Source organism: Jaculus jaculus, chromosome 13 (genome assembly GCF_020740685.1).
Source record: "Jaculus jaculus isolate mJacJac1 chromosome 13, mJacJac1.mat.Y.cur, whole genome shotgun sequence".
Taxonomy (NCBI): Eukaryota; Metazoa; Chordata; class Mammalia; order Rodentia; family Dipodidae; genus Jaculus; species Jaculus jaculus.
Genome location: NC_059114.1, coordinates 66,932,829 through 66,960,589, shown reverse-complemented (window position 1 = coordinate 66,960,589; position 27,761 = coordinate 66,932,829). Strand labels below are relative to the sequence as shown.

Below are 27,761 nucleotides of genomic sequence, written 5' to 3'. Positions count from 1 at the left end.
AGTTCAAGGTTGGTCATGGAAGTTGTTAATAAAGAAAAGTTGAAAAGAAAAAAAAAAGAGTTCAAGGTCGGGGCTAGCGAGATGGCTCAGCAGTTAAAGCCCTTGCCTACAAAGCCTGATGACCCAGGTTCCATTCCCTAGTATCCACACAGCAGAGCCAGATGTGTAAGGAAGTACATCAATCTGTAGTTCGTTTGCAGTGGCTAGATGTCCTAGTAATCCATATTCTTTCTCTCTCCTTGCAATTGAATAAATAAATATTAAACATTTTTTTCTTAGGGGCTGGAGAGATGGCTTAGCAGTTAAGCACTTACCTGAGGACCCCAATTCAAGGCTCGAATCCCCTAGTACCCACGTAAGCCAGATAGATGCACAAGGAGGTACATACATCTGGAGTTCATTTGCAGTGGCTGTAGGCCCTGATGCACCCATTCTCTCTCTCTCTACCTCTTTTCTCTGTCTGTCTGTCACTATCAAATAAATAAATAAAAATAAACAAAAAGCTGGGCGTGGTGGTGCACGCCTTTAATCCCAGCACTTGGGAGGCAGAGGTAGGAGGATTGTCATGAATTCAAGGCCACCCTGAGACTACACAGTTAATTCCAGGTCAGCTTGGATCAGAGTGAAACCCTACCTCAAAAAAAAAAAATAATAATAATAATAATAATAATGAAAAAATAAATAAACAAAAAAATTTAGGAAAGGTTCAAGGTCGTTTTCAGCTACATAGCAAGTTTAAGGCCAGCTTGGGCTATATAATCTAGAGAGTTGGCTCAGTGGTTAAAGGCTCTTGCTTGCAAAGCCTGATGGTCCAGGGTCAAATCCCTCGTACCAACATAAAGCCACACATACACACAAAGTAGAACATGCATCTGGAGTTCATTTGCAGTGGCAAGAGGGCCTGGCATGCCCATTCATTCTCTCTCTCTCCTTTTCTCATCTTGAAAATAAGTAAATAGCTGGGCATGGTGGGGCATGCCTTTAATCCCAGCACTTAGGAGGCAGAGGTAGGAGGATCATTGTGAGTTCAAGGCCAGCCTGGGACTGACAGAGTGAACACTATGTCAGTCTGGGCGTGAGTGAGCCTCAAAAAAACCCAAAATGGCACGCCTTTAATTCCAGCACTCAGGAGGCAGAGGTAGAATTGCCGTGAGTTTGAGGCCACCCTGAGACTCCAAAGTGAATTCCAGGTCAGCTTGGGCTAGAGTGAGACCCTACCTCGAAAAACCAAAAAAAAAAAAAAAAAAAAAAAAAAAAACAAATGGAGGAATGTTCAGCACTGAAATATCTGTATCACACTTCCAGACTCAGGGTCCATTGAGGAAGAGGTGGTAGAAAGAATGTAAGAGTAAAGAAAAGGTAGGATTTCTTACAATGCACTCCTCGAGACACAAAATGGCCTGGATATCCATGATCTTGCTGTGCCTGGTATTACCTACACAAGTCCCTCATAAAAGGAGGAAAAGATGAAGACTTCAAAATAAGAGACTAATTGAGAAGGGGAGGGGATATGATGGAGAATGCATTTGTGAAGGGGAAAGTGGAGGAGGGGAGAGAATTATGGTTTATTGTCTATAGTTATGGAAGTTATCAATTAAAAAAAGTTTTATAAAAGGAAAAGAAATATATAGTTATATGTTAATGTAGAAAATATACATTAAAGCAATGGCAATTTGTAAATGGAATAAAGGAAAAACAAATTCATTTCTATAAGATGTTTCCTAATCTAGAATTTGATTTTCTTAAGACAGGGTCTTACTACATGGCCCAAGCTGGCCTGACTCTACCTGCATCCATGCCCCGAGTGCTGGGGTTACAGGCATATGCCACCATACCTGGCTCTAATGTTACTGACAAATTAGAATACACAGCCTACTATATAAAATCTATCTGAAGAATGCGACTTACATTCTTTAATAAACATAACAAACATATTTACAATGTCCTTACCAAAGTCAGCTATCTTTGCGTTCATGTGTGCATCAAGCAGGACGTTTTCAGGTTTCAAGTCTCTATGGACCACCATATGCCTGTGACAATAATCCACACCAGAAAGGATTTGCTGGAACAGACGCCGACTTTCATTTTCATCCAGCTAAGAAGAGTAGAAAAGTATCTTAAGGATATACCTTCCAAAATAAACTCTCCTACCTATAATTCTCCAGCTTATAAATGATCATAAGCCATGAAGCCTTCCAAATAAATTTCACTCACAAGATACTTCTGAAATGGGGAGGAGATATAAACAAAGGAACAGAAATGCTAAGAGGGTCTGACAACCTCCACTAACAACTCAACTTCCTAACTCTATTTTTGCACAGGTTCACATTTAAAACCATGCCTTCCTCCACACTCAGCATCTATTTCCAAATGAAACTAGCCATGTTTTCTACTACAAACTAGAAATGTCTGACTCTTCACTCCTGCTTGTTTTTTGACGTAGGGCTCCCTCTAACCCAGGCTGAGCTTGAATTCACAGCGATCCACCTACCTCTATCTACTAAGTGCTGGGATTAAAGGTATGAGCCACTACACCCGGCTCTAACCATTCACTCTTTTTTTTTTTTTTTACCTTTTTAAAAATGTTTTATTTATTTGAAAGCAAAGAGATCAAGACACAAGAGAGAGGGAGGGAGAGAGAGAGGGAGGGAGGGAGGGAGGGAGAGAGAGAGAGAGAGTGAGAGAGAGAAAGAGAGGGAGAGAGAAAATGCATGCCAGACCCTCTAGCCACTGCATATGAACTCCAAATTCATGTGCCACTTTTTACATCTGGCTTTACATTTCACTCTTAATATTTATGAACACCTTAAAGTATGTTACACAATTTAGGTATTGATAATATAGCAATGAGTGAAAAAAAAGGCCCTAATGCACTTGATAAAATAAGGCAATAAAAGAATACATCAAGGGGATGAAGAGATGTTTTAGCAGTTAAGGTGCTTGCCAGCAAAGCCAAAGGACCCAGGTTCAGTTCCCCAGTACCCATGTAAAGCCAGATGCACAAGGTGGTATATGCATCTGGAGTTCGTTTGCAGTGGCTACAAGCCCTGGTGCACCCATTCTCTCTCTCTATCTGCCTGTTTCTCTCTCTCAAATAAATAAACAGGCCAGGCGTAATGGATCACACCTTTAATCCCAGCACTCGGGAGGCAGCTTTTAAACAAGCCTTTACTTAAGGGGCATAAGACCTATGTCTCAAGGACACCACAGCAGGAATGCGACTTTGTGAAGAAGCATGGATTAAGTGACATCATACCAAGATCGAAAGTTTGAGGACCCCCTGAGAATACACAGTGAATTCCAGCTCAGCCTGGGCTAGAGTGAGACCCTACATCAGAAAACCAAAAAAAGGCACTCAGTAGATGCTTAGAGCTATGGCATCTGATCCCTAGGATCACAGAAACGGGTGCAGTGACACACTTAGAATCTCGGCATAGTGCTGGGGCTGCACTAAAGTTAGGGTAGTAGAGGCAGGAGAAGCGGACAGTCAAGGCCATTCTCAGTTAACACTGCAAGTTTGAGGCTATAGCCTGGGATACGTAAGGGGCTGTTTAAAAAAAAATAAATATTTTAAACTCCCCTCTCCACATTTTCTTATTTTATATTTTTTCAACACAAATGTTAACAACTAGTACATACCTGATCCCATGAAATCCCACTTAATAATTTAATAAATAACCTACTTTATGTGAAGAACTTGCACAAGCAATCCTCTAGCAGTTCATGAAACAGTGTTCTAAAACCAGAACTCCTCACCTTTAATGCCATAAACACTCATGGAAAAGAGAGAAACCAGTAATATCTTCTTTTTTAAAAAAAATATTTTTATTTATTTTATTTATTTATTTGAGAGAGAGAGAGGAAGAAGGAGAGAAAAAGACAGAATGGGCATGCCAGGGCCTCCAGCCACTGCAAACAGACTTCAGACATGTGTACCCCATAGTGCATCTGGCTTACATGAATCCTGGGGTAGAGCCCATAGGCTTTGCAGGCAAATGCCTTAACTGCTAAGCCATTTCCCCAGCCTCTAATATCTTTTGAGAGTCAAATTACAACTGCTGAAGCTGGGCATGGAGGTGCACACTTTCAGTCTCCATACTTGGGAGGCAGAAGTAGGAGGATCACCATAAGTGTGAGGCCACCCTAAGACTACATAGTGAATTCCAGGTCAGTTTGGGCTAGAGTGAGACCCTACCTCAAACCCCACCCCCAAATAAAAACACTCAAAATTACTAATTAAGTTAAGGTGCTATAAGAGATGCTCCTTTTCCAGAAAAAATAATACAAAAACTAATATCTTAATATCTTTATTCTTTTAAGAAGAGGTTTATTTAAAAAAAAGACAATCTTCAAAATATGAGTAAAAAAATTTAACCAAATTTAAGATGCAAAATAAGGTGGGTTACAAAAAAATGCTTTATTTATAAAAATACAATACAGCTGGTCATGGTGGAACATGCCTTTAATCTCAGCACTCGGGAGGCAGAGGTAGGAGGACTGCCGTAAGTTCGAGGCCGCCCTGAGACTCCATAGTGAATTCCAGGTCAGCCTGGGCTAGAATATGACCCTACCTCAAAAAACCAAAAAAACAAAACAAAAACAATACAGAGCGGGGCATGGTGGTGCACACCTTTAACCCTAGCACTCAGAAGGCAGAAGTAGGATGACTGGTGACAGTTCGAGGCCACCCTGAGACTACAGAGTGAATTCCAGGTCTGCCTGAGCTAGAGTAAGACCCTACCTTGAAAAAAAAAGGAAAACAACAAAAAAAAATACAGTACAGATAATTGCAGAGATATTTATAAAGGAAGCTTAGAAAACATGAGGTGTATTTCCAGTTAGTAGACATTACCGACTGGATCTTTTTCCTCCATTCCTTAAATATCATTAAGATGACCTCAGTGAAAAAGAGGCATATAAACACAAAAAAAGGGGGTGTGGGGCAAGAGGCAGTAGCCATCAGGAAGTTACCTTGACAACAGATAAATGGAAAGTTCTAGCAATAAGATAACAGTGAGACCTGAGCCCGTGCCCAGAAATCCACTCATGTGCACATCCTGGGAAGGCCAGGCCACTGGAGCACCAGGAACTTCTGGAGGCAGAATGAAAGGTAGGCTATAAACCAGACAACTGGTTGAGGTAAGCAGCTTTTAAACAAGCCTTTACTTAAGGGGCATAAGACCTATGTCTCAAGGACACCACAGCAGGAATGCGACTTTGTGAAGAAGCATGGATTAAGTGACATCATACCAACTAACTAGAGCGCCTGGCACCCACGCCCCAGCTCAAGTCCTGCAGCACTGGCAGCCAAACTACCACCTTCAAGAAAATTGGAAGGTTTCTTCCGTAGCAACAGCAAGTCCAGGAAGAAACACTTGTCATAAGGAAAGTGTTACCCTAACAAAATGCACAGTGATCGGACAATTCAAGCTACAGGAAGGCCTACCAATCAACAATTTTACTGTTTTGAATCTAGCATTTAGTACTTCATTCTGAAAAGTAAGTGGATAATCAAGAGTCACCACAGATCTGAGGAAGGGCGGCCATGCTCGAAAGACAGAAAAATAAACGAACAGGAAAAACTGGTGGTCAGAACGCATAGAAGATACAAAAACTAAAAAGACAGCTTAAAAAAAAAAATTTCCTCTCTGCCAGTAGGTTACATCAGCAGAACCAAAAGAGCCAAACATCAAGAGTTTCAGAAAACAAGTGACACCTCCCAAATATGAGGTGGCAGCTGCGGTCTCAGCATTCGAAAGGTAAAACTGAAGTCACTGCCCCAGTGAATAAAATGACAAATGAAAAGTGGAAGAAAGACAGCTAAAACAACAAGATGTTAATTCAAGTTGTGCCTGTCTGTATTTTTTAGGCAGAATTCTTGCTAGGAGATGGAAGTGGAGGCTGGGGGAGAATGGGAATGCATGAATAGAAATGAACCATGCTAAACAATAAAGTCAAGGTTAACTTGGTTAATGAGTTTGATTTAGAGTAAACAAATACGCCACATTGGATGAATGAACACAGATCGCCTTAGGTTGGAGTATGAAGTTGTTTCTCAGTGCTACACAGGTCTTTTAGAACAGAACTGCTGCACATCAGATAACCCGGGCATGAACGAGTACAGGGCAGGGGACTGTCCCATGTCTGCATCTGTACCTGACACTCCTATTCAAACTGTCCTCCAAAGTTCTTTCCAGATGTCTAATTCCTGTACGGAGCCTGTTCTTACTAGTCTAGGTACATCAGATTTCCAAAACCAAAAACTCAATACAACTGAAATATAGCCAGGGTTGACCAACAAGGCCTGGCTCTTTAAGTTTTGGTTTTTTCTTTTCTTTTTTTTGGTGAGATGGTGGGTTTCAAGATAGGGTCTCTCTCTCTTTCTAGCCCAGGCTGACCTGGAACTCACTCTGTAGTCTCAGGCTGGCCTCAAACTCATGGTATTCTCCTACCTCTGCCTCCCAAGTGCTGGGATTAAAGGCATGAGCCACCACATCCAACTTCTTTAAGTATTTAATAATATATTTTATAAGGAATAATATAAGATACTTTAAGATCCTTATTGAAATCATTTGTAGGGCTGGAGAGATGGCTTAGTGGTACTTGCACTTGCCTGCAAAGCCAAAGCACCCAGGTTCAATTCCCCAGGACCCACATCAGCCAGATTCACAAGGTGGTACATGTGTCTGGAGTTCATCTGCAGCAGCTGAAGGCTCTGGCATGCACATTCTTTCTCTATCTGCCTCTTTCTCCCTCTCTCTCTCAAATAAATAAAATAAATTTAAAAAACATTTGTATATTCCAAAAGCATAAGTCTGAGGTTTATGAATTTTAAGTTCTCACTTCAACTACATCATTAATAAAGTCATGTGACCTTGAGCAGATATACAAACCATGAGGCTCAATTTCCACATCTGTAGATAAGGGGATGCTTTCTAGCTTAAGTGGCCTATCCCAAACAAATAGCTGATCTTGTAAAAATGTTTTCTGACATTTTGATGCAAATCAGGGGTAAAAGCGAGTTATAAAATATGTACAGGATGAAATGAGAACTGCTTACCCTTCCATTTTTACAGATATAATCAAATAGCTCTCCTCCTGAGACATATTCCATCACCATGAAAATATCAGATGGTGTACTGATGACCTGGTACCTGGTGAGAGAAAACATTGTCTACTAATATTAAAACGTGTATTCATTGCTCAATAAATAGTTACTAATCACCTATAATATACCAGGTACTGTGCTAACAGCTAGGAAAACGGGAAAAAAAAACAAATTATCTGCTTTTGGGGTGTTCTTGTTCCAGGTGCCAGGAAACAGGAAATAAGTAAGCATGATTTTAGGTGAGAACATGCGGTGAAGAGAAATAAAGCAAACTCTTCCACACAGAGTACTCAAGGAAGACCACTACTACAGTATCATGATCAGAGCTTAAAGGGAGGGAGGGAGGGAGGGAGGGAGGGAGGGAGGGAGGGAGGGCAGGGGGGAAACTCCGTCGCTGAGGAAGGGGAAGCGGGCAGAGGGAACTGCAGGGCGAAGATGAGCCTCAGCGGCACGTGCGTGTTCAAGGAATGGTAAGGCAAGAGCAGAATAAGCTGGGGGAGAAACAGGATTGAAGCCAAAGGTGTCACTCCAGGTCAAAAGCCACAGAAATGTCATACTCTATAATGTTAGTGTGATGTTAGTTTTTACTCAAAGGGGGATGAAATCTACGGAAGGTTTTCAGAGTCATGTGACTTGTGTATTGAAAAGGTGGCAGCAGTACGAAGAACTGACTGGATGCTAAAGGTGGAAGCTCGGCTACAACAGTCTACGGAGATGGGCAGGTCACACCAATCTGATGTGTGATGAAGGACTGAGAAACAGAGATATACTGAAGAGGTGGAATGGATAGTGGGAAGTAAAAGAAACACAAAGTTAAAAATGGCTCCTAAGTTTCTGTCCTGGGCAACTGGCTATTAACTTCAACGGTGAAAACTGAGGGGGTAAAAGCAAGATGAGATTTGACCACTCACAGTGTGAAAATGCTACATGAACATCCAAATGGAGATGCAAAGTAAGAGAAGGTTTCCAAAGCAAGAAATGTGTGTTCAGGCCATCAGCATATAGGTTATATTTTAAAACCACTTTAATGAATACAAGAGGCAGATGCAAGACAAATTTTGAGCCAGCCAGCTCAAGAGAAAAGTTCAGGCAACTTTAAGATAGAGCTGGCATGATGAAGCAGGAGCTGAGCAATGTGTAAGTGACCTGTAAGCCTTGCAACTGGCAAGTCAAAGCAACAGTAAGATGATTCCCGGGCTGGAGATGCTCAGCAGTTAACGCACTTGCCTGCAAAGCCCAACAACCCAAATCCAACTCCCCAGGACCCACAGAAAAGCCACAATGTACAAAGTGGCACATGCATCTAGAGTACTTTGCAGTGGCTAGAGGCCCTGGTGTGTGCATTTTCTCTCTTTCTGTTGGGCGTGGTGGCACACACCTTTAATCCCAGCGCTGGGGAGGCAGAGATAGGAGGATTGCTGTGAGTTCAAGGCCACCCTGAGAATACATAGTGAATTCCAGGCCAGCCTGAGCTAGAGCAAGACTCTCCCTCCAAAAACAAACAAAACAGTAACAACAACAACAAAAGACTATTACTGACATACTGTTACTTGTATGATCAGACATAAGCAGTGTGAGGGAAACCATTTCCAGTGCATTGTCTAGTAAGGCTAATAATCGCTACATGTGGACACTTGTAAGCCAAGAATATTTTGCTTTAAAATGTATTTTGATGGTACTGAGGTATCTAATCCCAGGCCTCACACATGCTAAGGTTTTTACTAGCAAATCAGTGGTCCTATATACAGCAACAGAAGCACTGGACATTATATGTCAGAAGTGCATCTGTCGCATAACCAAGAAAGAACAGGAGTTTGGTAATATGCACATGGTTAAAATATGAAGACAGGTGTAACTGACAATGAATGAGGTTAGATAAATACATAAGCAGGAAGGAAACAGGAAGCAATATCGGTCCTTTCTCACTTGTCAGAGTAAGTAGGCTAACCAAGGACAAACAGACAACTGGGCTTACAGTTTAATTATATGAGGATGCCTGAAGAGCTTGAGATTCTGAATTTCTCTGCGGATTTTTCCAACCACATCAAGGCTTCGAATCTTCTGCCGATTCAGTATCTTCACAGCAACTTTATGCCCAGTCAATTCATGTTTACCAACTGTAGGAAAAACAGAATTAATAAGTTAGTACTAGGTTTTGTTAATAATGTATAAACGTATTTTAGGAATAATAACCTAAGCATTCCCTGAAAATACTTTTGAAGGATTACTTTATTTTTCTCTTTTCCCAATTATGTCCTTGAAAGTTCACATGCTTAAGAAATACAGAATAAGCCAGGCGTGGTGGCACACGCCTTTAATCCCAGCACTTGGGAGGCAGAGGTAGAAGGATCACCGTGAGTTCAAGGCCACCCTGAGACTACAGAGTTAATTCCAGGTCAGCCTGGACCACAGTGAGACCCAACCTCGAAAAACCAAAAAAAAAAAAAAAAAAAAGAAATATAGAATAAACTGGGCATGGTGGCGCATGACTTTAATCCCAGCACTCAGGAGGCATAATTTGGAAGGACCCCTGTGAGTCTGAGGCCAGCCTGGGACTACAGAGTGAATTCCAGGTCAGGCTGGACTAGAGTGAGACTTTAACTCAAAAAATATACTTTTTTTAAAAAAAAAATTAGGAGCTGGAGAGATGGCTCAGTGAGTTAAGGTGCTTGCCTGCAAAGCACAATGACCCAGGTTTGATTCCCCAGTACCCATGTAAAGCCAGATGCACAAAGTGGTGCCGACATTGCATCTAAAGTTCATTTGCAATGGATGGAGGCCCTGGTGTGACCATTTTGTCTCCTATCTCTCTTTGCTTGCAAATAACAATAAAATATTTTTAAAAAAATAGCTGGGCATGGAGGCACACATCTTTAATCCCAGCACTTGGGAGGCAGATGTTGGGGGTCACTGTGAGTTTGAGACCAACTTGAGACTATATACTGAATTACAGGTCAGCCTGGACTAGAATGAGACCCTACCTCAACAAACAAACAAACAAATGAACAAAAAGGCTGGAGACATGGCTTAGTCATTAAGGTGTTTGCCTGCAAAGCCTAAGGACTCAGGTTCAATTCCCTAGAACCCTCATAAGCCAGATGCACATTGTGGTGCATGTGTCTACAGTTTATTGGCGGTGGCTACAGGCCCTGGCACACCCATTCTCTCTCTAGTAAGTAAATTTAAAAAAATAATGAAAGGTGGGAAAAATGAGTGGGACCCAATACATGAAGACAATTAAGAGAAATCTTCCAAATGGTGATACAGGAAAGTTATAGGTAACAGGTGTTGAGAAGGTCCAGATAAGAAAGCAACAGAATCTGAGAGAGTTACCTTGGGGTAAGGGGTGGATAATATAAATTACAGCTTTGAAAGTATGGAACATTGTTCGACAAGACTTTTGTAAAGGCCTAGAAATGTGAGAAATTTGGCAATAAATTCAAAGAAAATGAGAAAAAGTAAGGTAGTTTGTTAACGCTAGGAAAAAAATGAAAAATTCTATAAGAAATGAAACATCGTTCATGGTTTAGCAAATAATATTTACAGAATCATAATTCTGAAAACAAACTATGATTGTTCTGAAGTATGATATAGTAAGGAGACAAGGAGTGTACAGAAAACAATATAGCAAGAAGAGGCTGTGGGGCATGGTGGTGCACGCCTTTAATTCCAGCACTTGGAAGGCAGAGGTAGGTGGAGCACCATGAGTTCGAGGTCATCCTGAGAGTACATAGTGAATTCCACAGCAGCCTGAGCTAGAGTGAGGCCCTACCTCAAAACACAAAACAAAACAAAGCAAAAAAAAAAACCAAAAAAAACAAAACAGAGGCTGCGCTCAGAGCTGAAATGAGCATAGAGCCAAGTAAACCGTACTTTCTAAGGAGGGTCCTCCAACTTCTAGGACCAATTAGATACAATTAAGTACAGCGACTTAACTGCTAATAGCAAGCTCAGATCTGCAAAGACAACAAGAAAAGGGAACTGGGGAGACGGCTCTGGATAAAGGTTCTTGCTTGTAAAAGCATGCTGGCCCAAATTCAATTCCAATGCCATCAACACAAGCTGGACACAAAAAGTGGCACAAGTGTCTCGTGCTCTTTTTACAGCATCAAGAAGCTCTGCACGCCCATACACATACAGACACACATATGCACAAATAAATATTAAAAAATTGGGCCAGGTGTGGTGGCGCATGCTTTTAATCCAGCACTTGGGAGGCAGAGATAGGAGAATTGCTATGAGTTTGAGTCCAGCCTGAGTCTTCATAATGAAATTCAGATTAGCCTGGGCTACAATGAGACTCTGCCTCGAAAAACCAAAAAAAAAAAAAAAAATATATATATATATATATATATATATATATGTGTGTGTGTGTGTGTGTGTGTATATGTATGTATATGTATATGTATATAATTAAGGCATATACTTTACTTATTAATATCGTGTACTTTGTATCCAAACAAGCTCTAGCTCTCATCAAACTTGGAAGATAAGCAACACTCTGAAGGAAACAGGAAGGGGGTCACAAAGATAAAATAGCTTGCTGCTGCTGGGCGTGGTGGTGCATGCCTTTAATCCCAATACTCAGGAGGCAGATGTAGGAAGACTGTCATGAGTTTGAGGCCACCCTGAGACTACACAGTGAATTCCAGGTCAGCCGGAGCTAGAGTGAGACCCTATCTCGGAAACCAATCAAACAAACAAAAAACTTCTTGTTGCAATTACCTTCACGTTGCTGAGACAAATACCTGACCAAAAGCAGCTGATGAAAGGTTTTATTTTGGTTTACGGTCTCAAGAGGGCGTCTCATGATGGCAAAGAAAGCATGATGAGCGGCCTGAACATCGCTTCTTGCCAGAGCAGGTGGAGAATAGCAGCAAGAGAGTAGCCAGGCTCTGACAGGGGAAGCTGGCTTAACACTCCAAAGCCCACACCTAGAAACACACCTCCTCTGGCAAGGCCCCACCACCCAAACTGCCACTAACGGAGGACTAATCATGCAAAGCACATGAGTTTGTGGAGGGTATCTGATTCACTTGCCCAAAGGTACAAAGCCAGTGAATGGCACAGGACAGCAGTTCAAAGTGGCATGCTTTGGGGGCTGGAGAGACAGACTTCATGGTTAAAGTGCTTGCCTATAAAGCCAAAGGACCCATGTTCAACACCCCAAAACCCACATAAACCAGATGCTCAAGGTGGCGCATGAGTCTGGAGTTCTTTTGCAGTGGCTGGAGGCCCTGGCACACCCATTCTCTCTCCCCCTCTTCTTTAAAAATAAAAACCAAAAAATGCATGCTTTAGGGCTGGAGAGATGGCTTAGCGGTCAAGTCACATGCCTCCAAAGACAAAAGACCCAGGTTCAATTTCCCAATACCCTCATAAAGCCAGATGCACAAGGTGGCACATGTGCCTGGAGTTCATTTGTAGTGTCTAGAGGCCCTGTTGTGCCTATTCTTCCTCCCTCCCTCCCTCCTCTCTCTCTCTCTCTCTATACACACACACACACACACACACACACACACACATATGTATCTGCCTCTTTCATCCTCTTTCTCATAAATAAATATTCAAAATGTATGCTTTTACATTGAGTATGGTGGTTTGAATTGGGTGTCCCTCATAACCTCATGTCTTGAATACTTGATCCCCAGTTGGTAAGCAATTTGGAAATTGGACCCTTGATGGAGGGTGTTGTTGGGGGCAGGTTTATGTTAGAGCCAGCTTCTCCTTGCCAGTGTTTAGTGCACCCTCCTGCTGCTGTTGTCCACCTGATATTGGCCAGTCTCTGTTCATGCCATGTTTTACTCTGCCATCACAAAGGTTCCCCTTAAATATGTAAGCCAAAATAAACTCTTTTTTTCTGACCAAAAAAAAGCATGCTTTTTCCAGACAAAGAAATTTAACATTTTTTTCTTAAAAAAAAATTCTTTCAGTGGTCTGGGGATGTTGCTCAGTTGGCAGACTACTTGCCTTACATGCAGAAGGCCCTGGGTTTGGTCTCCAGCACATACACACCAGTGTGGTGGCACCCACCTATAATCCCAGGATTCTCAAAATCAAGAGTTTACAGCTGGGCACGCTTTTAATCCCAGCACTCGGGAAGCAGAGGTAGTAGGATCGCTGTAAATTCTGGCCACCCTGACACCTGAGACTACATAGTGAATTCCAGGCCAGCCTGGGCTAGAGTGAGACCCTACCTTGGCGGGGGGGGGGGGAAGTGGGCTGGGGAAACAGCATAATGGATAAAACACTTGACTCTCAAACCTGAGTTTCCCATGTTTGTTCCTCAATCTCCCTGTAAAAGCTGGAAGAGGGGCTGGAGAGATGGCTTAGTGGGTCAGGTATTTGCCTGCAAAGCCAAAGAACCTCAGTTCAATTCCCCAGGACCCACATAAGCCAGATGCACAAGGGGGGGGGGGCACATGCACCTGGAGTTCATTTGCAGTGGCTGGAGACCCTGGTGTGCCCATTCTCTCTCTCTCTCTCTCTGCCTCTCTCTTGCTCTCTCAAATAAAGAACGAACGAACAATGGATGGTGACGGGGAGAAGCCCTGCCTGAGCTGGGGCAGGATGGCGAGCAAGAACTGCAGTGGTCCTATCACCACATGCGCATGTGCACCGTGGCGCAAATGCATCACACTCACACAGAACATGCACAAAGTAAATCAATTTCTAAAAAAGCGCTCAATGGGCTGGAGAGATGGCTTAGCGGTTAAGCGCTTGCCTGTGAAGCCTAAGGACCCCGGTTCGAGGCTCGGTTCCCCAGGTCCCACGTTAGCCAGATGCACAAGGGGGCGCACGCGTCTGGAGTTCGTTTGCAGAGGCTGGAAGCCCTGGCGTGCCCATTCTCTCTCTCTCCCTCTATCTGTCTTTCTCTCTGTGTCTGTCGCTCTCAAATAAATAATAAAAAATTAAAAATTAAAAAAAAAAAAGTTTACTGTCCCTCTCAGCTTCAGATAGTCTGTGAATCTGGTACATTGTTTTAAAAAATAAATAAATAAATAAATAAATAAATAAAAAAGCGCTCAAGCTACAAAGTGAATTCAAGGCAAACCTGCACTATAAGAAAGGGGGGGAGTGAAAAAAGATAGTCTTGTAGAAGACATTACATGGTATAATAATACACATATATTCATCATTTTAATAACACGTAAATAAATGTTCAATAAATCAGAGGAATCCTCAATGTATAGTGCTATTTTAAAAACAGATTGATATGCTCACTTTGGCATCACATATACTAAAACTGGAATGAGAGAGAGAAGATTAGCATGGCCCATGTGCAAGGATGACACATAAATTCGTGAAGTGTTCCTTTTTTTTTTATTTTCCGAGGTAGGGTCTGACTCTAGGCCAGGAGGACCTGGAATTCACTATGGAGTCTCAGGATGGCCTCGAACTCATGGCGATCCTCCTACCTCTGCCTCCCAAGTGCTGGGGATTAAAGGCGTGTGCCACCACGCCCGGCTCATGAAAAGATTTTTAACTTTGTCACTCAAGAAGTTCTCATCCACATAAAAGTATGGAACACACTGGGTGTGGTGATCGCCATGAGTTCGAGGCCACCCTGAGACTCCATAGTGAATTCCAGATCCACCTGGCCTAGAGTGAGACCCTACCTCGAAAAAAAAAAATGTTTTCATGAAGAAAAAAAAAAAAAAGATTGAATAAATTCTGCCATACTAGTGATGTTTTTAAACTCCATTACAAAAAATTTTTTAGAGAGGGAAAGAAGGCCTCAGCCACTTCAATCGAACTCCATATGCTTGCACCTCCTAGTGGGCATATGCGACATTGCGCTTGCTTCACCTTTGTGCATCTGGCTTACATAGGATCTGGAGAGTTGAAGATGGGTCCTTGGGCTTCGCAGGCAAGCACCTTAACCACTAAGCTATCTCTCCAGCCCTTAAACTCCCATTCTTTCCAGGTGTTGGCACATGCCTTTAATCCCAGGACTTGGGAGGCAGAGGTAGGAGGAATGCCATGAGTTTGAAGTCACCCTGAGACTACATAGTAAATTTAAGGTCAGCCAGGGCTGGAGTGAATGAAACCCTACCTTAAAAAAACAAACAAAAAAAATAAAGAAAGAAAGAAAAAGAAAACCTTCTGCTTAATCTTTCTCCCACATCAGAACAGGATTTCTGCCCACTGAAAACCTTCCTCATATTGTATTTTTTAGCACTTTGTACTGCTGCTCTAGCAAAATGATGTGGCGTTACTTTAGAAGTGACCATCACTGAAGAGACAGAAGCAGGAACATCAGGATTTGAAGGCCAGCCTGCAATATAAGAGATCCTGTTGCAAGGGGGAAATTTTTTGTTTGTTTTTCAATGCTTGCTTGCAAAGCCTGACTGCCTGGGTTCAATTCCCCAGCACCCATGAAAAGCCAGAAGCACCAGGCATAGTGGTGTACACCTCTAATCCCAGTACTTGGAGAGCTGAGGTAGGAGGATCACTGTGTGTTCAAGGTCACTCTGAGATGATATAGTGAATTCCAGGTTAGCCTGGGCTAGAACAAGGCCCTACCCCAAAAAGCAAGCAAGCAAACCAATAAGTAAGTAGACACCAAAGTAGGAAGGGAACTTGTTGGGAAGAAGTGGTTCAACAGGAGAGAAAAGTAGATAACAGACAGTAATGGAATGAATATGAACCAAATACATCAAATACATGTATGAAATTGTAAAAAAAAAAAAAAACCAATTAATAAAAATGGGGCTGGAGAGTTAAGGCACTTGCCTGTAAAGCTAAAGGACCCAGATTCAATTCCCTAGAACCCATTTAAGCCAAATGCACAAGGTGGTATGTATGTCTGGAGTTCATCTGCAGTGGCTGGATGCCCTGTCATGCTCGCTTTCTTTTTCTTTCTCTCTCAAATAAATAAATAAAAATATAATATTTAAAACATAAATTTTATAAAATATTCACCATTAAAAATAACATTAGCCAGATGTGGTGGTGCAAGCCTTTAATCCCAGCACTTGGGAGGCAAAGGTAGGAGGATCACTGTAAGTTCAGGTTCACCCTTAGACTACATAGTGAATTCCAGGTTAGCCTGGCATCCGGAGTTTGTCTGCAGTGACAAGAGTCCCTGGCACATCCATTCCCTCTCTCTCCGCTTGCAAATAACTAAACAGAATATTAAGAGTAAACAAAAATAGCATTACAGAGTGAGTTCCAATCAGTCTGGGCTAGAATTAGACCCTACCTCAGGAAAAAAACAAAAACAAAACCAAAAAACTTATTCCAGCATTTGGGAGGCAAAGATAGGGGGACTGCTGTGAGTTTGAGGCCAACCTGGAGCTACAATGAGTTCCAGGTCAGCCTGGGCTAAAGGTGAGAACCTACTTTGAAAAAAACAACAAAAAACATTTCAACATATTATCAATAAGCCATATGGAATCCTACTTCTTTGCTAGCCAATAGTATATACATTTTAAATGAAAGAGTATGGACACAAGTATGCTATGGACATGGACAATGGTGCACTCTAAAGCCATAGGTTGTTATTAGAAAATTTTAAGCACCAGGGATGGGATACCTTCTAGTGAACTGTTGGCCAGGGAGATCCCTGATTCCCCTAAAACACTACAGGCTGTTGCCAAGGCTCTTGGTTGCCCACCAGAAACAGATGGTAAGACCCTACTGCTGAAGAGTCCACATCCTTGGGCTGCAGGTATTAAGTAATCAAGCTTGCCCTGAGCTGGAAACCTCTTCCCTGTTGACTAGCTATGAGAATGCTGAAAAGAGCTAAAAGGCAGTATACAGCCTTTTGGGAGACAGAAGTTATTAATGGTGGTAAACAACAGTGGACACTGCAAGCTTTAATACTGGCCAGCCAGGCCAAATGTGCCAACTGTTGCAATAGTGGCATGTCTATGCGAACTGGACTGGAGGCCGGCTCCATGGGAGGGAATACATGTCTGGTACTGAAAACCTAGTCAAAAGCCTATGTCTGGGGAGGTCATGAGCCCCAGTTGTCTGGCTAAATGCAAATACTATGGCCCAAAACTGCCCTCTAAGCACTTTTTTTATGCTTATATCCATATATTAATGGTACTCTCAGTTTTGGTTGGAGAAGTTCTCTTCTCAGATGGTGGTGACCACTGGGGTGACTCAAAAGTCACCATAGTGCTGAAAAGAAGAAACAGTGGCGTGCTTAGCACTAAGTGAAACAACTCTATCACAACTTCTAAGGCTTGGGTCAGGTCCACTGAGGAAGAGATGGTGGAAAGAATGTAACAGCCAAAGGACCCACATAAGCCAGATGCACAAGGGGGCGCATGCATCTGGAGTTCATTTGCAGTGGCTGGAGGCCCTGGTGCATCCATTCTCTCTCTCCCTCTACCTGCCTATTTCTGAATCTCTCTCTCAAATAAATAAATAAAAATAAAATATTTTTAAAAACGGGGGCTGGTGAGATGGCTCAGCAGTTAAGGCACTTGCCTACAAGGTCTAAGGACCGGGATTCAATTCCACAGTACCCACATAAAAGCCAGATGCACAAGGTGGCACAAGCATCTGGAGTTCGTTTGCAGTGGCTAGAGGCCCTGATGTGCCCATTCTATCTACCTCTCTCGCACTCTCAAATATATAAATAAATAAAATATTTTTAAGTTTAAAAAAAAAAAAAACAGGTAAGCCAAAGCTGAGTATGGTGGCGCACACCTTCATTCAATCCCAGCACTCGGGAAGCTGAGGGAGAAGGATCGCCATGAGTTTGAGGCTAGTCTCAGGCTACAAAGTGAGTTCCAGGTCAGTCTGGGCTAGAGTGAGACTCTGCCTGAAAAAGAAAAAACAGCTGGGCATGGTGGCACATGCCTTTAATCCCAGCACTAGGGAGGGAGAGGTAGGAGGACTCCTTGAGTGCAAGGCCACTATGAGACTACATAGTAAATTCCAGGTCAGCCAGGGCTACAGTGAAACCCTACCTCGAAAAAAGAAAGGAAAGACGGAAGGGAGGGAGGGAGAGAGGGAGGTAAAAACCACCTACATTATCATATTCAGACCCCACAATAAATCTATGATGCAAGTATTCTCTTACTTTACAGATAGAGTACGGCTCTAAGGAATCTGTGCCTTGATAAAATACAGCTATTGTGATCAAGGTTGCACGCTCTTCTACCCATTCTACCCCAACAGCACAGTATCAGAACCAAAACTGGGCTACAGAGTCTCCAATGAGTAAGCTAAGCGGGAACCCAAGTACCTGCTGCCCCAGTCACTCGGTGACACACTGAACTGATCAAAGCCCCAACTTCATCTCCAGAACCTGCTATTCTCCACAATGCTCAACACTCCCAGGTGTGGTAGCACACGTCTTTAATCCCAGCACTTGGGAGGCAGCGGGAGGAGGATTGTTGTGAGTTCGAGGCCACCCGGAGAATACAGAGTGAATTCCAGGTCAGCCTGAGCTAGAGTGAGACCCTACCTCAAAAAACAAAAAACAAAACAAAACAAAAAAACCTGTTGAAGGCTGGAGATTGGCCAGTGGGTAAGGCCTTGCCTGCAAAGCCTAACAACCAGAGTTTGATTCCCCAGTACCTGCATAAAGCCAGAGGTGCGCAAAGTAGCACATGTGTCTGGAGTTCATTTGCAGAGACTAGAGGCCCTGGTGTACCCATTCCCTATCTCTATTTACAGATAAATACAATAAAATAATCTTTTTGTTTTGGTTTTTCGAGGTAGGGTCTCACTCTAGCCCAGGCTGACCTAGAATTCACTATGGAGTCTCAGGGTGGCCTTGAACTCATGGTGATCCTCCTAACCTCTGCCTCCCAAGTGCTGGGGATTAAAGGTGTGCACCACCACGCCCGGCCAATAAAATAATTTTTTAAAAACAAGCTAGGCTGGAGAAATGGCTTAGCGGTTAAGGCATTTGCCTATGAAGCCAAAGGACCCAGGTTCGATTCCCCAGGACCCATGTAAGCCAGATGCACAAGGGTCACATGAATCTTCAGTTTGTTTGCAGTGGCTAGAGGCCCTGGCGTACCCATTCTTTCTCTGTCTGTCTCTCTCTCTCTCACTGCTTGCAAATAAATAAGTAAATTAAAAAAAAAAAAAAAACCTGTGTTGCAACAAAATGCAAACCAGAGACACTTTGGCCTTGGAAGACTTGCTCCTCACTCAGCAAAAGTAACAGCACTCCTGGTGTTTTCCTAACAAGAACAGCAGATTCACGAAGTAAACAGTCATGACACTCTGCCTCTAAAGGCAACTTGGTCTAACTATAGAATACTGCAATAAATGATCTTGTCAGATATGTAACCCTGAAGGAAGCAACATCATACTTAGGATTTTTTCCTTACCTTTGCTTTCTCTTTAATTTTTATTTTCTATTATTGACAACTTCCATAATTATAAACAATAAACCATGATAGCTCCCTCCCCACCTCACTTTCTCCTTCATAACTCCACTCTTCTGAGAAAGAGAGAGAGAGGATTTTAACAGGCAAGAGATGCCACAAAGACAGATATATTTGCCTTTAATCCCAGTACTCAATATACAAAAAAAAAAAGAAAGAAAGAAAGAAATTTCTATGAAAAGCATTCTACCCTTCTAACTATTTACTCCCCCCCTCCTCCTAATTTGGAAGAAAACTTCACTGCTAAAAGGGTTAGGGAAACAACTACTGCAAGGGAGGGAGATGGAAAAAATCTACAAGTAGAAATTTAAGAAGGCTACTTTATTTTTTCAAATATTTATTTTTAAGCAGATAGAGACAGAGAAGAGAGAGGGAGAGAGAGAATGGATGCACCAGGGCCTCTAGCCACTGCAAATGAATTCATGCACGTGCCACTTTGTGCATCTGGATTTACTGGGTACTGGGAAATGGAACCAGATCGTCAGGCTTTGCTGGCAAGCTTTAACCACTGAGCCATCTATGTGCCACCAGCTTACACAATATACTACAGAAACACCACGAGGCCCTGAACCATCCCTCCAGATTTCCTTCTCCATTTCTTCCCTCAGGTAAACCTGAATTTGGTGGCTATTTCCTACATATTTACATATATCTATTATGCTAGCACGATTACATAAAAATATAGTAACACTATTTCTCATAATTATTATTTTTTATGGTTTTTTGAGGAAGGGTCTCACTATAGCCCAGGCTGACTTGGAATTCATTATGTAGTCTCAGGGTGGTATCGAACTCATGATGATCCTCCTACCTCTGCCTCCTGAGTTCTGGGTATGAGCCAACAGGCCCAACTTATCATTATTTTTATTATTATCAATTTGGTTTTTCAAGGGAAGGTCTCACTTTAGTCCAGGCTGACCTGAAATTCACTCTGTAGTCCCAGACTGGCATTGAACTCACAGTGATCCTCCTACCTCTGCCTCTCAAGTGCTGGGATTAAAGGCATGTGCCACCTGGCCTGGCATGATTACTTTAAAAAAAAAAAATTTTTTTTTATTTTTATGTATTTATTTGAGAGCAACAGAGAAAGAAAGGCAGAGAAAGAATGAGAGAGAATGGGCACACCAGGGCCTCCAGCCACTGCAAACAAACTTCACACACATGCTCCCCTTGTGCATCTGGCTAACGTGGGTCCTGGGGAATTGAGCCTTGAACCAGGGTCCTTAGGCTTCACAAGCAAGCGCTTAACCACTAAGCCATCTCTCCAGCACATGATTACTTTTTTTTTTTTTAATTTATTTATTTGAGAGCGACAGACACAGAGAGAAAGACAGGTAGAGGGAGAGAGAGAGAATGGGCGTGCCAGGGCTTCCAGCCTCTGCAAACGAACTCCAGACGCGTGCGCCCCCTTGTGCATCTGGCTAACGTGGGACCTGGGGAACCGAGCCTCGAACGGGAGTCCTTAGGCTTCACAGGCAAGCGCTTAACCGCTAAGCCATCTCTCCAGCCCCATGATTACTTTTTGAATATGTATGGTGTACACATGTACAGGTGCACATGAATGTGTGTGCAAGAGCAGTGGAGGCCAGAAGTTGACGTTGGGCAGTCTTCCACAATCCTCCTCCACTTTATTTAGTATGGTCTTTCACTTGAAGACAGAGCTCACCAGTTCAGCAAGTCTAGCTAGGCAGTTTCCTCCAGGAATTCCATCTCTGCCTCCTTAGCGCTGGGAATATAGGAAGGCTATCAGAGCCCTGGCCCCAGCATTTACATGGGTTCTAGGATCAGAATTCTGGACCCCATGCTGAATAGCAAATATTTGATCCACTGAGGTATCAACCCAGCCCTTTCATGATTCTTTCCATTTCTTTTATAATTTTATTTATTTGTTGGGGGGGAGGTGGTACTCCAGGACCTCTTGCTGCTGCAAAGGAACACCAGATGCTTGCACTTTCTGCATCCAGCCTGGGAATTAAACCCTGGCTGACAGGTTTTACAATCAAGTACTTTAACCATTGATCCACCTTCTCAGCCCCGATGATTCTTTTTACAAACTTAATTTTATCTATTATGAAAACATGACTACACTACTCCATCTACTACAACCTCGTTTCCCTTCCCTGAACAACAGCTGTAAAAGTTCTCAGTGGAGAGAGGACCACGGAACGGCTGGGCCTCTACAGTGGCAAAAAGCATCCTAACTGTTTAGCAAGTTGAAAATGAACTGGCTGAAGATTTTGGCCAACATCAACTAAAAGGCTTAGGGAACAAGTTTAATTCTAACCATGAAGCCTTATGATCCTTTGACTAATATTGACCCTTCTATATTTGGAAGGTTGTTGACTGACAAGTATGATATTTCAAGGGAATGTGTGGGTGAAGACATGGAGCTTAAGGAAAAGTACAGTCAAGTGCGGGGGAGGGGGGAAGGGAGGGTATTACCATGGGATATTTTTTTTTTTTTTTTTTTTTTTTTTTTTTTTTTTTTTTTTTTTAATTTTTTTTTTTTTTTTTTTTTTTTTTTTTTTTTTTAATTTTTATTAACATTTTCCATGATTATAAAATATATACCATGGGATATTTTTTATAATCATGGAAAATGTTAATAAAAATTGTGAAAAGAAAAAAAAAATAAAAATACAATTGAAAAAAAAAAAAGGAAAAGTACAGTCATTGGGAGAATCACATCATGTCACAGTCACATCGTAGGTCAAATGCAGAAAATAAAATGGTGGTCCTTCCCAATCTGCTGACCTCACTCAGGCCTCTCTCCTTTGCTTTGAGGACAGGTCTCGCTCTGCCGCTGGTGTATGAGCATGTGCGCTAGTTGCTCTTCTCTGCCACGGTGAAACTCCCCTTGAAATTGTAAGCATAAAATAAAACCTCTCCTTGCTGGGTGGCGTACACATTTAATCCTAGAACTCAGAAGGCTGAGGTAGGAGAATCACTTTGAGTTCAAAGCCTACCAGAGACTATATATTGAATTCCAGGTCATCCTAGGCTGGACGAGACCATACCTTGAAAAACAAACAAATGGAAAAAAAAAAAAAAGAGAAAAAGAAAAGACTTCTCCTCCCATAAAAATATAAAAACTGGGTATATCATGGAACCCAGGTTAACCTCAAACTTGCTTTGTAGCCAAGGATGACTTTGAATTTCTAACCTTCTGGCTTTTACCTCCCAAGATCTGTGAGTCTACTCAGATCTCTATGAGGGGAGTGATGAACCCCATATTCCTGGCATAGTCCTTAGAAGGAGTAAGGGCATCCACAGTGCCCTACCATTATCTGCAGCATCAATGAGCATTCCTTGCTAATGCTTTTAAACTAAAATAACGTTCACAAGCAAAGGAACATGCCTACCTAAATTAAACAAAAGAATGAAAGGGGTGCCTGTAAACACCAGCTACTTGGGAGGCTGAAGCAATGAGGATGGCGATTTCAAGGCGAGCCTGGGCAATACAGCAAAACTCTTTCCCAATAAAAAGGAATAAGCCACTCTCTTGACACAACCCTCAGTGTGTGTGTGTGGGGGGGCTCTGGACTCCCTCTCATCTCGCATGGATACCAGCACGGGACAGCGTATACTATTGCTTCTTGCACTGGATGGTTTCTCTGTCTGCCTCTGCTTTTTAGTTTTGGGTAAGTTCTCACTTTAAGTACATATATGATTCTCTTCTGAGCTCTGAGTCTACCATGTGCACATCTTCCCTACTACACTCTAAGATCTACCATGTGGGTGCTCTCTCTAACTCAAGGCCTGTTACCTATGTAGTTTTATTTTTTAATTTTTTTGGTTTTTCCAGGTAGGGTCTCCCTCTAGTTCAGGCTGACCTGGAATTCACTATGCAGTCTCAGGCTGGCCTCAAACTTACAGCAATCCTCCTATCTCTAGCTCCCAAGTGTTGGGATTAAAAGTGTATGCAACCATGCTCTGCTTTAATATTTTCTCTCTGCTATTCTTCCTTAAGACATCACCACTTGCCATTTAGCTTCTCTGAAATGAATCTCAGACTGTGCTGTGTTTTCCACATTTTCCTACTCCCCATGGGTTTAGCCTCCCTTCCTAGACCCAGTTTCCCTTAAATAAACTCCACAAGTTGTGATTTCCTCTAAACAAACAATTCATAATTTAATAAAAACACTGGACGTGGTGGCACATGCCTTTAATCCCAGCACTCGGGAGGCAGAGGTAGTAGGATCGCTGTGAGTTCAAGGACATCCTGAGACTACATAGTGAATTCTAGGTCAGCCTGAGCTAGAGTGAAACCCTACCTAGAAAAACAAAACAAAAACAAACAAAAAATTATGAACGAAAAGGAAATATATTACGGTAGAAGAAAGCTGAGTAGGGCTGGGAGAAATGGCTTAGCAGTTAAGACACTTGCCTACAAAGACAAAGGACCCCAGGACCAATGTAAGCCAGATGCACAAGGTGTCGCATGCATCTGGAGTTTGTACGCAGTGGATGGGAGCCCTGGCATGCCCATATTCTCTTTCTCCCTCTCAATTAAATTAATATATATATTATTATATTAATATATAATTTATATATTTATATATATACATACATACATACACACACACACACACACACACACACACACATACATACACACACACACATACATACATTTAAGTTGGGCATTATTCTAGCAATTGGGATGCTATATCCTTAATAGTTAAAGGTCAACCTTATGGCGTGTTGGTACACACCTTTAATCTCACTGTGATTTCAAGGTCCCCCTGAAACTATATAATGAATTCCAGGTCAGTTTGGACTACAGTGAGACCCTACCTAGAACCCCTCCCCCAACAGAAAGGTCAACCTTAAGTCACGTAGGAAGGTTGAGGACAGCCTAGGGTATATGAGACCCTCAAACAATTTTAAAAATTTGCAAGAGCACAGGCATGTGTTACTAGCCCACTGCCGTCTCACAGCTGTTACCACCACAGTCTGCACAGGTTTCTTCCCTACACTGCGGGCCTTGCTGCTGTGCCTAAGGGTTATGCATTTGCCTCACTACTGAGCCACACAGCAGCTTTCCAGCCTATGGCTCAGAAAGGGCAAGAGGATGGAAGGGGTCTTCTGTTTTGTTCCATCCCTAAATAGTCAATCCCAAACCAGAAAACGTTTAACTATGGCAGAGCAAGGCTCATTTAACTTACTGAGAAGATTTTTCACAGGCTAGAGAGACGGTTTAGCGGGTAAGTTGCTTTCTTGTGAAGCCTAAGGACCCACGTTCGATTCCCTAGTACCCACGTAGCCAGATGCACAAGGTGGCGCATTTGCAGTGGCTCTGGTAAGCCCACTATCTCTTGCTACCTGCGTCTTTTTCTATCTCGTTCTCTGTTTCTCAAATAAATAAACAAAATTAAAACAAAAAGATTCTCACAAGCCTTTTCTTCGAAGTATTTACAGCTTAGTAAATGCAAGTCACTGCCTATCATTGTTCCAAAACCAAGGCATGAATGCATTATTTACCAGACCCAAACGTCCTTCTCTAAATAGTTAATAACATAGCTAATTAAAAAAAAATTATTTCACCGAGCTTGCAATTAAAATGTTGTCAGTTGATGGACGTGACAGCAGGTTTGCCATTGACAGAATAGTTGTATTGTTGGTACACACACACACACACACACACACACACACACACACACAGATATTTTACACTTGTCTTAGCTAAAACAAAAAGACTCAAGTGACGTGCTCTAAATCATTAATATATAAGCCGGGCTGTGAAAACAAACGGAAGCGAACTGCACCGGCAGGCTGATGAACATCTCGGGGAGGTTGCATCTGCCCAGCCCGCCGCACACACTGGAAACTGAACAACGCCGGAGGCAGCCGGCGGGCTGCGGGAAGCCGGCGTCCTTTCCTGCCCACCACACCACTCCCGACCCGGGGAGCACCGGCGCGGCGCCAGCCTCTCCAGGGGGACAGAACGGCCACGGACGCGGGGCCCGCACGCAGGCTGGCAGGGAGGCGGCGGGCAGAGCGCCCCGACCCCGCGCGGCTCCCCCGCCCGGAGGCCGCCACGCCGTCGCCATGGCGACCCCTCCCCGAGGACCGCGGCGGCCTGGGCCCTGCGGGGACCCGCGGGCGGGCGGGCGCGGGAGGAGGACGCGGCCCGGCGCCGCCGCGGCCCGGCCCGGCCCAGCCCGGCCCGGCTCGGCCCGGCGGGCCCGGGGTCCTCACCCTTCACTTTCCCGAAGGTGCCGACGCCCAGCGTGTCCCCCAGGATGTAGTGTCCGATCTTCACCCGCCCGTCGTGCTTCTGCTTGTCGGCGGCCGCCATCTTTCTCCAGGAACTGAGTCTGCGCATGGCGCCGCGGGAGGAGGGGGCGGAGGGCGCGGGCGGCGCCGGGGCGGAGGACGGGCGGGCGGGCGGGCGCGGGGCCGGAGGGAGCGCGGTCCGGGCCGCCGCCCTCGCCCCGCCGCCGCCGCCGCCGCCGCCCGCTCCCGCTCCCGCTGCCGGGCTCCCCGCGCTCCGCCCGCCCGCGCGCGCGCGCTCCGCCCCGGTGCCCGTGCCCGTGCCCGAGGCCTGCAGCGGGTCCTCGGCGGGCGAGGGCGCGGCGCCCCGGCCGAGTCCCCGGAGAGACCGGGGCTCGCGAGGTCCCGTTGCCGCGGGACGCCGCCGTGCTGCCACCCCAGGGCGTTGCTCGTTTCCCTCGCTGCTCTTCTTTTTTCTCTTCTCTTCTGAGAATGGGCGCCCCCCCCCCCCAGGCCTGTAGCCACTGCAAACGAGCTCCTGACGCGTGTGCCGCCCTGTGCATCTGGCTCCTCGTGGGTTCTGGGGAATTGAACCTGGGTCCTTAGGCTTCGCAGGCAGACCCCTTGACTGCTAAGCCATCTCTCCAGCCTGTCCTTTCTCCCCATTTCCCCTGCCCCCCTTTCTTTTCACACTCCAAGCCAGTCACTAGCTGCTGGCCACAGCAGCAGGTCGGTCTTGCTGAATGTTGGCCCCAGGTTTCCCCTATAGCAAAGACCATCCTGGGATGTCTGTGAAAAGGGGGGAATCTCCTGAATTTATGAAGTGTACAAATTAGCATTTTTAGATTTTCAAAAGAATGTACACTTTCACTATACTAAAAACAAGTATTTATTTATTGAAGAGAGAAAGAAAAGAGGCGGATAGAGAATGGGTGCACCAGGGCCTCCAGGTACTGCAAACTAACTCCAGAAGCATGCGCCCCGCCCCCTTGTGCATCTGCCTTACGTGGGTTCTGGGGAATCAAACCTGAGTCCTTGGGCTTCGCAGGCAAGCTCCTTCAAGGCTAAGCCATCTCTCCAGCCTGCCAAATATTTTTTGCATTACAGTGAGGCTGTGTTGTCTTTATAGACGGAGCTATAACAAGGAACGTGGGCTTGCTTGTAACAGAATTTTCAAGTAAGTTTGTTATTCAAGTCCACTCCTATAACAATGTGCAAAGTCAACTGCAGCGTCAGAATAAAAAAGTGTATGTACTCTAGTTTTGCAGTGTCACAATATTGGGCCCGTGTCCACGAGCAAGAAAAAGGTCACTCTGACTAAAAATACTATTTTTTTTTCTTCCCAGTGAAGATTACTAACTCTCCTGATTTTGTTTTGGTTGATGAAATCAAAGTAACATAGACTGAGCACTAGTTCCAAGGAAATTGTTACAGGGAAAGGAAATACCGCTGAGCTTAAAATTACATCTCGTAAACAGGGAACAGTACAACTAACTCTGGATAACCGAGTTCCTACTCTTCTATGGACTGTGTTTGTATTGCAAAGTAAAACAAAGGAAAAAGAAAAAAAAGCAAAGAATGGGGAAGCAGAGGTAGAAGGATTACTGAGAGTTCAAGGTCACCCTGAGACAACATTGTGAATTCCAGGTAAGCCTTGCAAGAGCAAGACCCTACCTCAAAAAAACCAAAAAGGAAAGGAAAAGGAACTTTTGGTTACTGACATGTTTGGATAACTGGTTTCTGTGCCTTTCCCTGTTTGCCTTGTGAGTTTCCGCAGCTCAGGTTTTTTGGATCTTATAAAAGAAAGAGCTCTCTGGATCCTATTAGGGAGGGAAAACCCTGTAACTTTTAATTTCACCCACCTCCAGAAATAACATCTTAAATTCCTTCAAATTTGCCTCATACCTAGGATTTATCCAAGTCATTTCTTTTTTATATTTTTTGTTTTTCTTTTTTTCTTATTTCAAATTACATTATTCTTATATCTTGACGTTGTGATATTGAGCAGTTTGTATGCAAGAAGATCTACGATATTCTACTCTAACTATAATGTTTTATTGTTTTATAACCCTTAA

At 43.6% G+C, this 27,761-nt stretch overlaps 1 protein-coding gene and 1 non-coding gene across 3 annotated transcripts in view; one reads left to right on the top strand and one right to left on the bottom strand.

The window, feature by feature from the left end:
- Positions 1 to 25,798, bottom strand: part of Prkaa1 (protein kinase AMP-activated catalytic subunit alpha 1) — a 42,509-nt gene extending 16,711 nt beyond the window's left edge. The window contains exons 1-4 of one of the 2 annotated variants that reach the window (XM_045133081.1): positions 25,672 to 25,798; positions 9,084 to 9,225; positions 7,061 to 7,154; positions 1,951 to 2,095 (exon numbers count right to left, since the gene is read on the bottom strand). In XM_045133081.1, coding sequence (XP_044989016.1) covers positions 1,951 to 2,095; positions 7,061 to 7,154; positions 9,084 to 9,225; positions 25,672 to 25,798 — 508 coding nt within the window. Of the gene's footprint in view, positions 1 to 1,950; positions 2,096 to 7,060; positions 7,155 to 9,083; positions 9,226 to 25,671 lie in introns of those variants that run through there. The other variant, XM_045133082.1, reaches the window with a different exon arrangement.
- Positions 14,325 to 14,431, top strand: LOC123454297. Its single transcript, XR_006633282.1, has one exon. It is a non-coding gene; the product is annotated as a U6 spliceosomal RNA (small nuclear RNA).
- Positions 25,799 to 27,761: the final 1,963 nt, after the last annotated feature.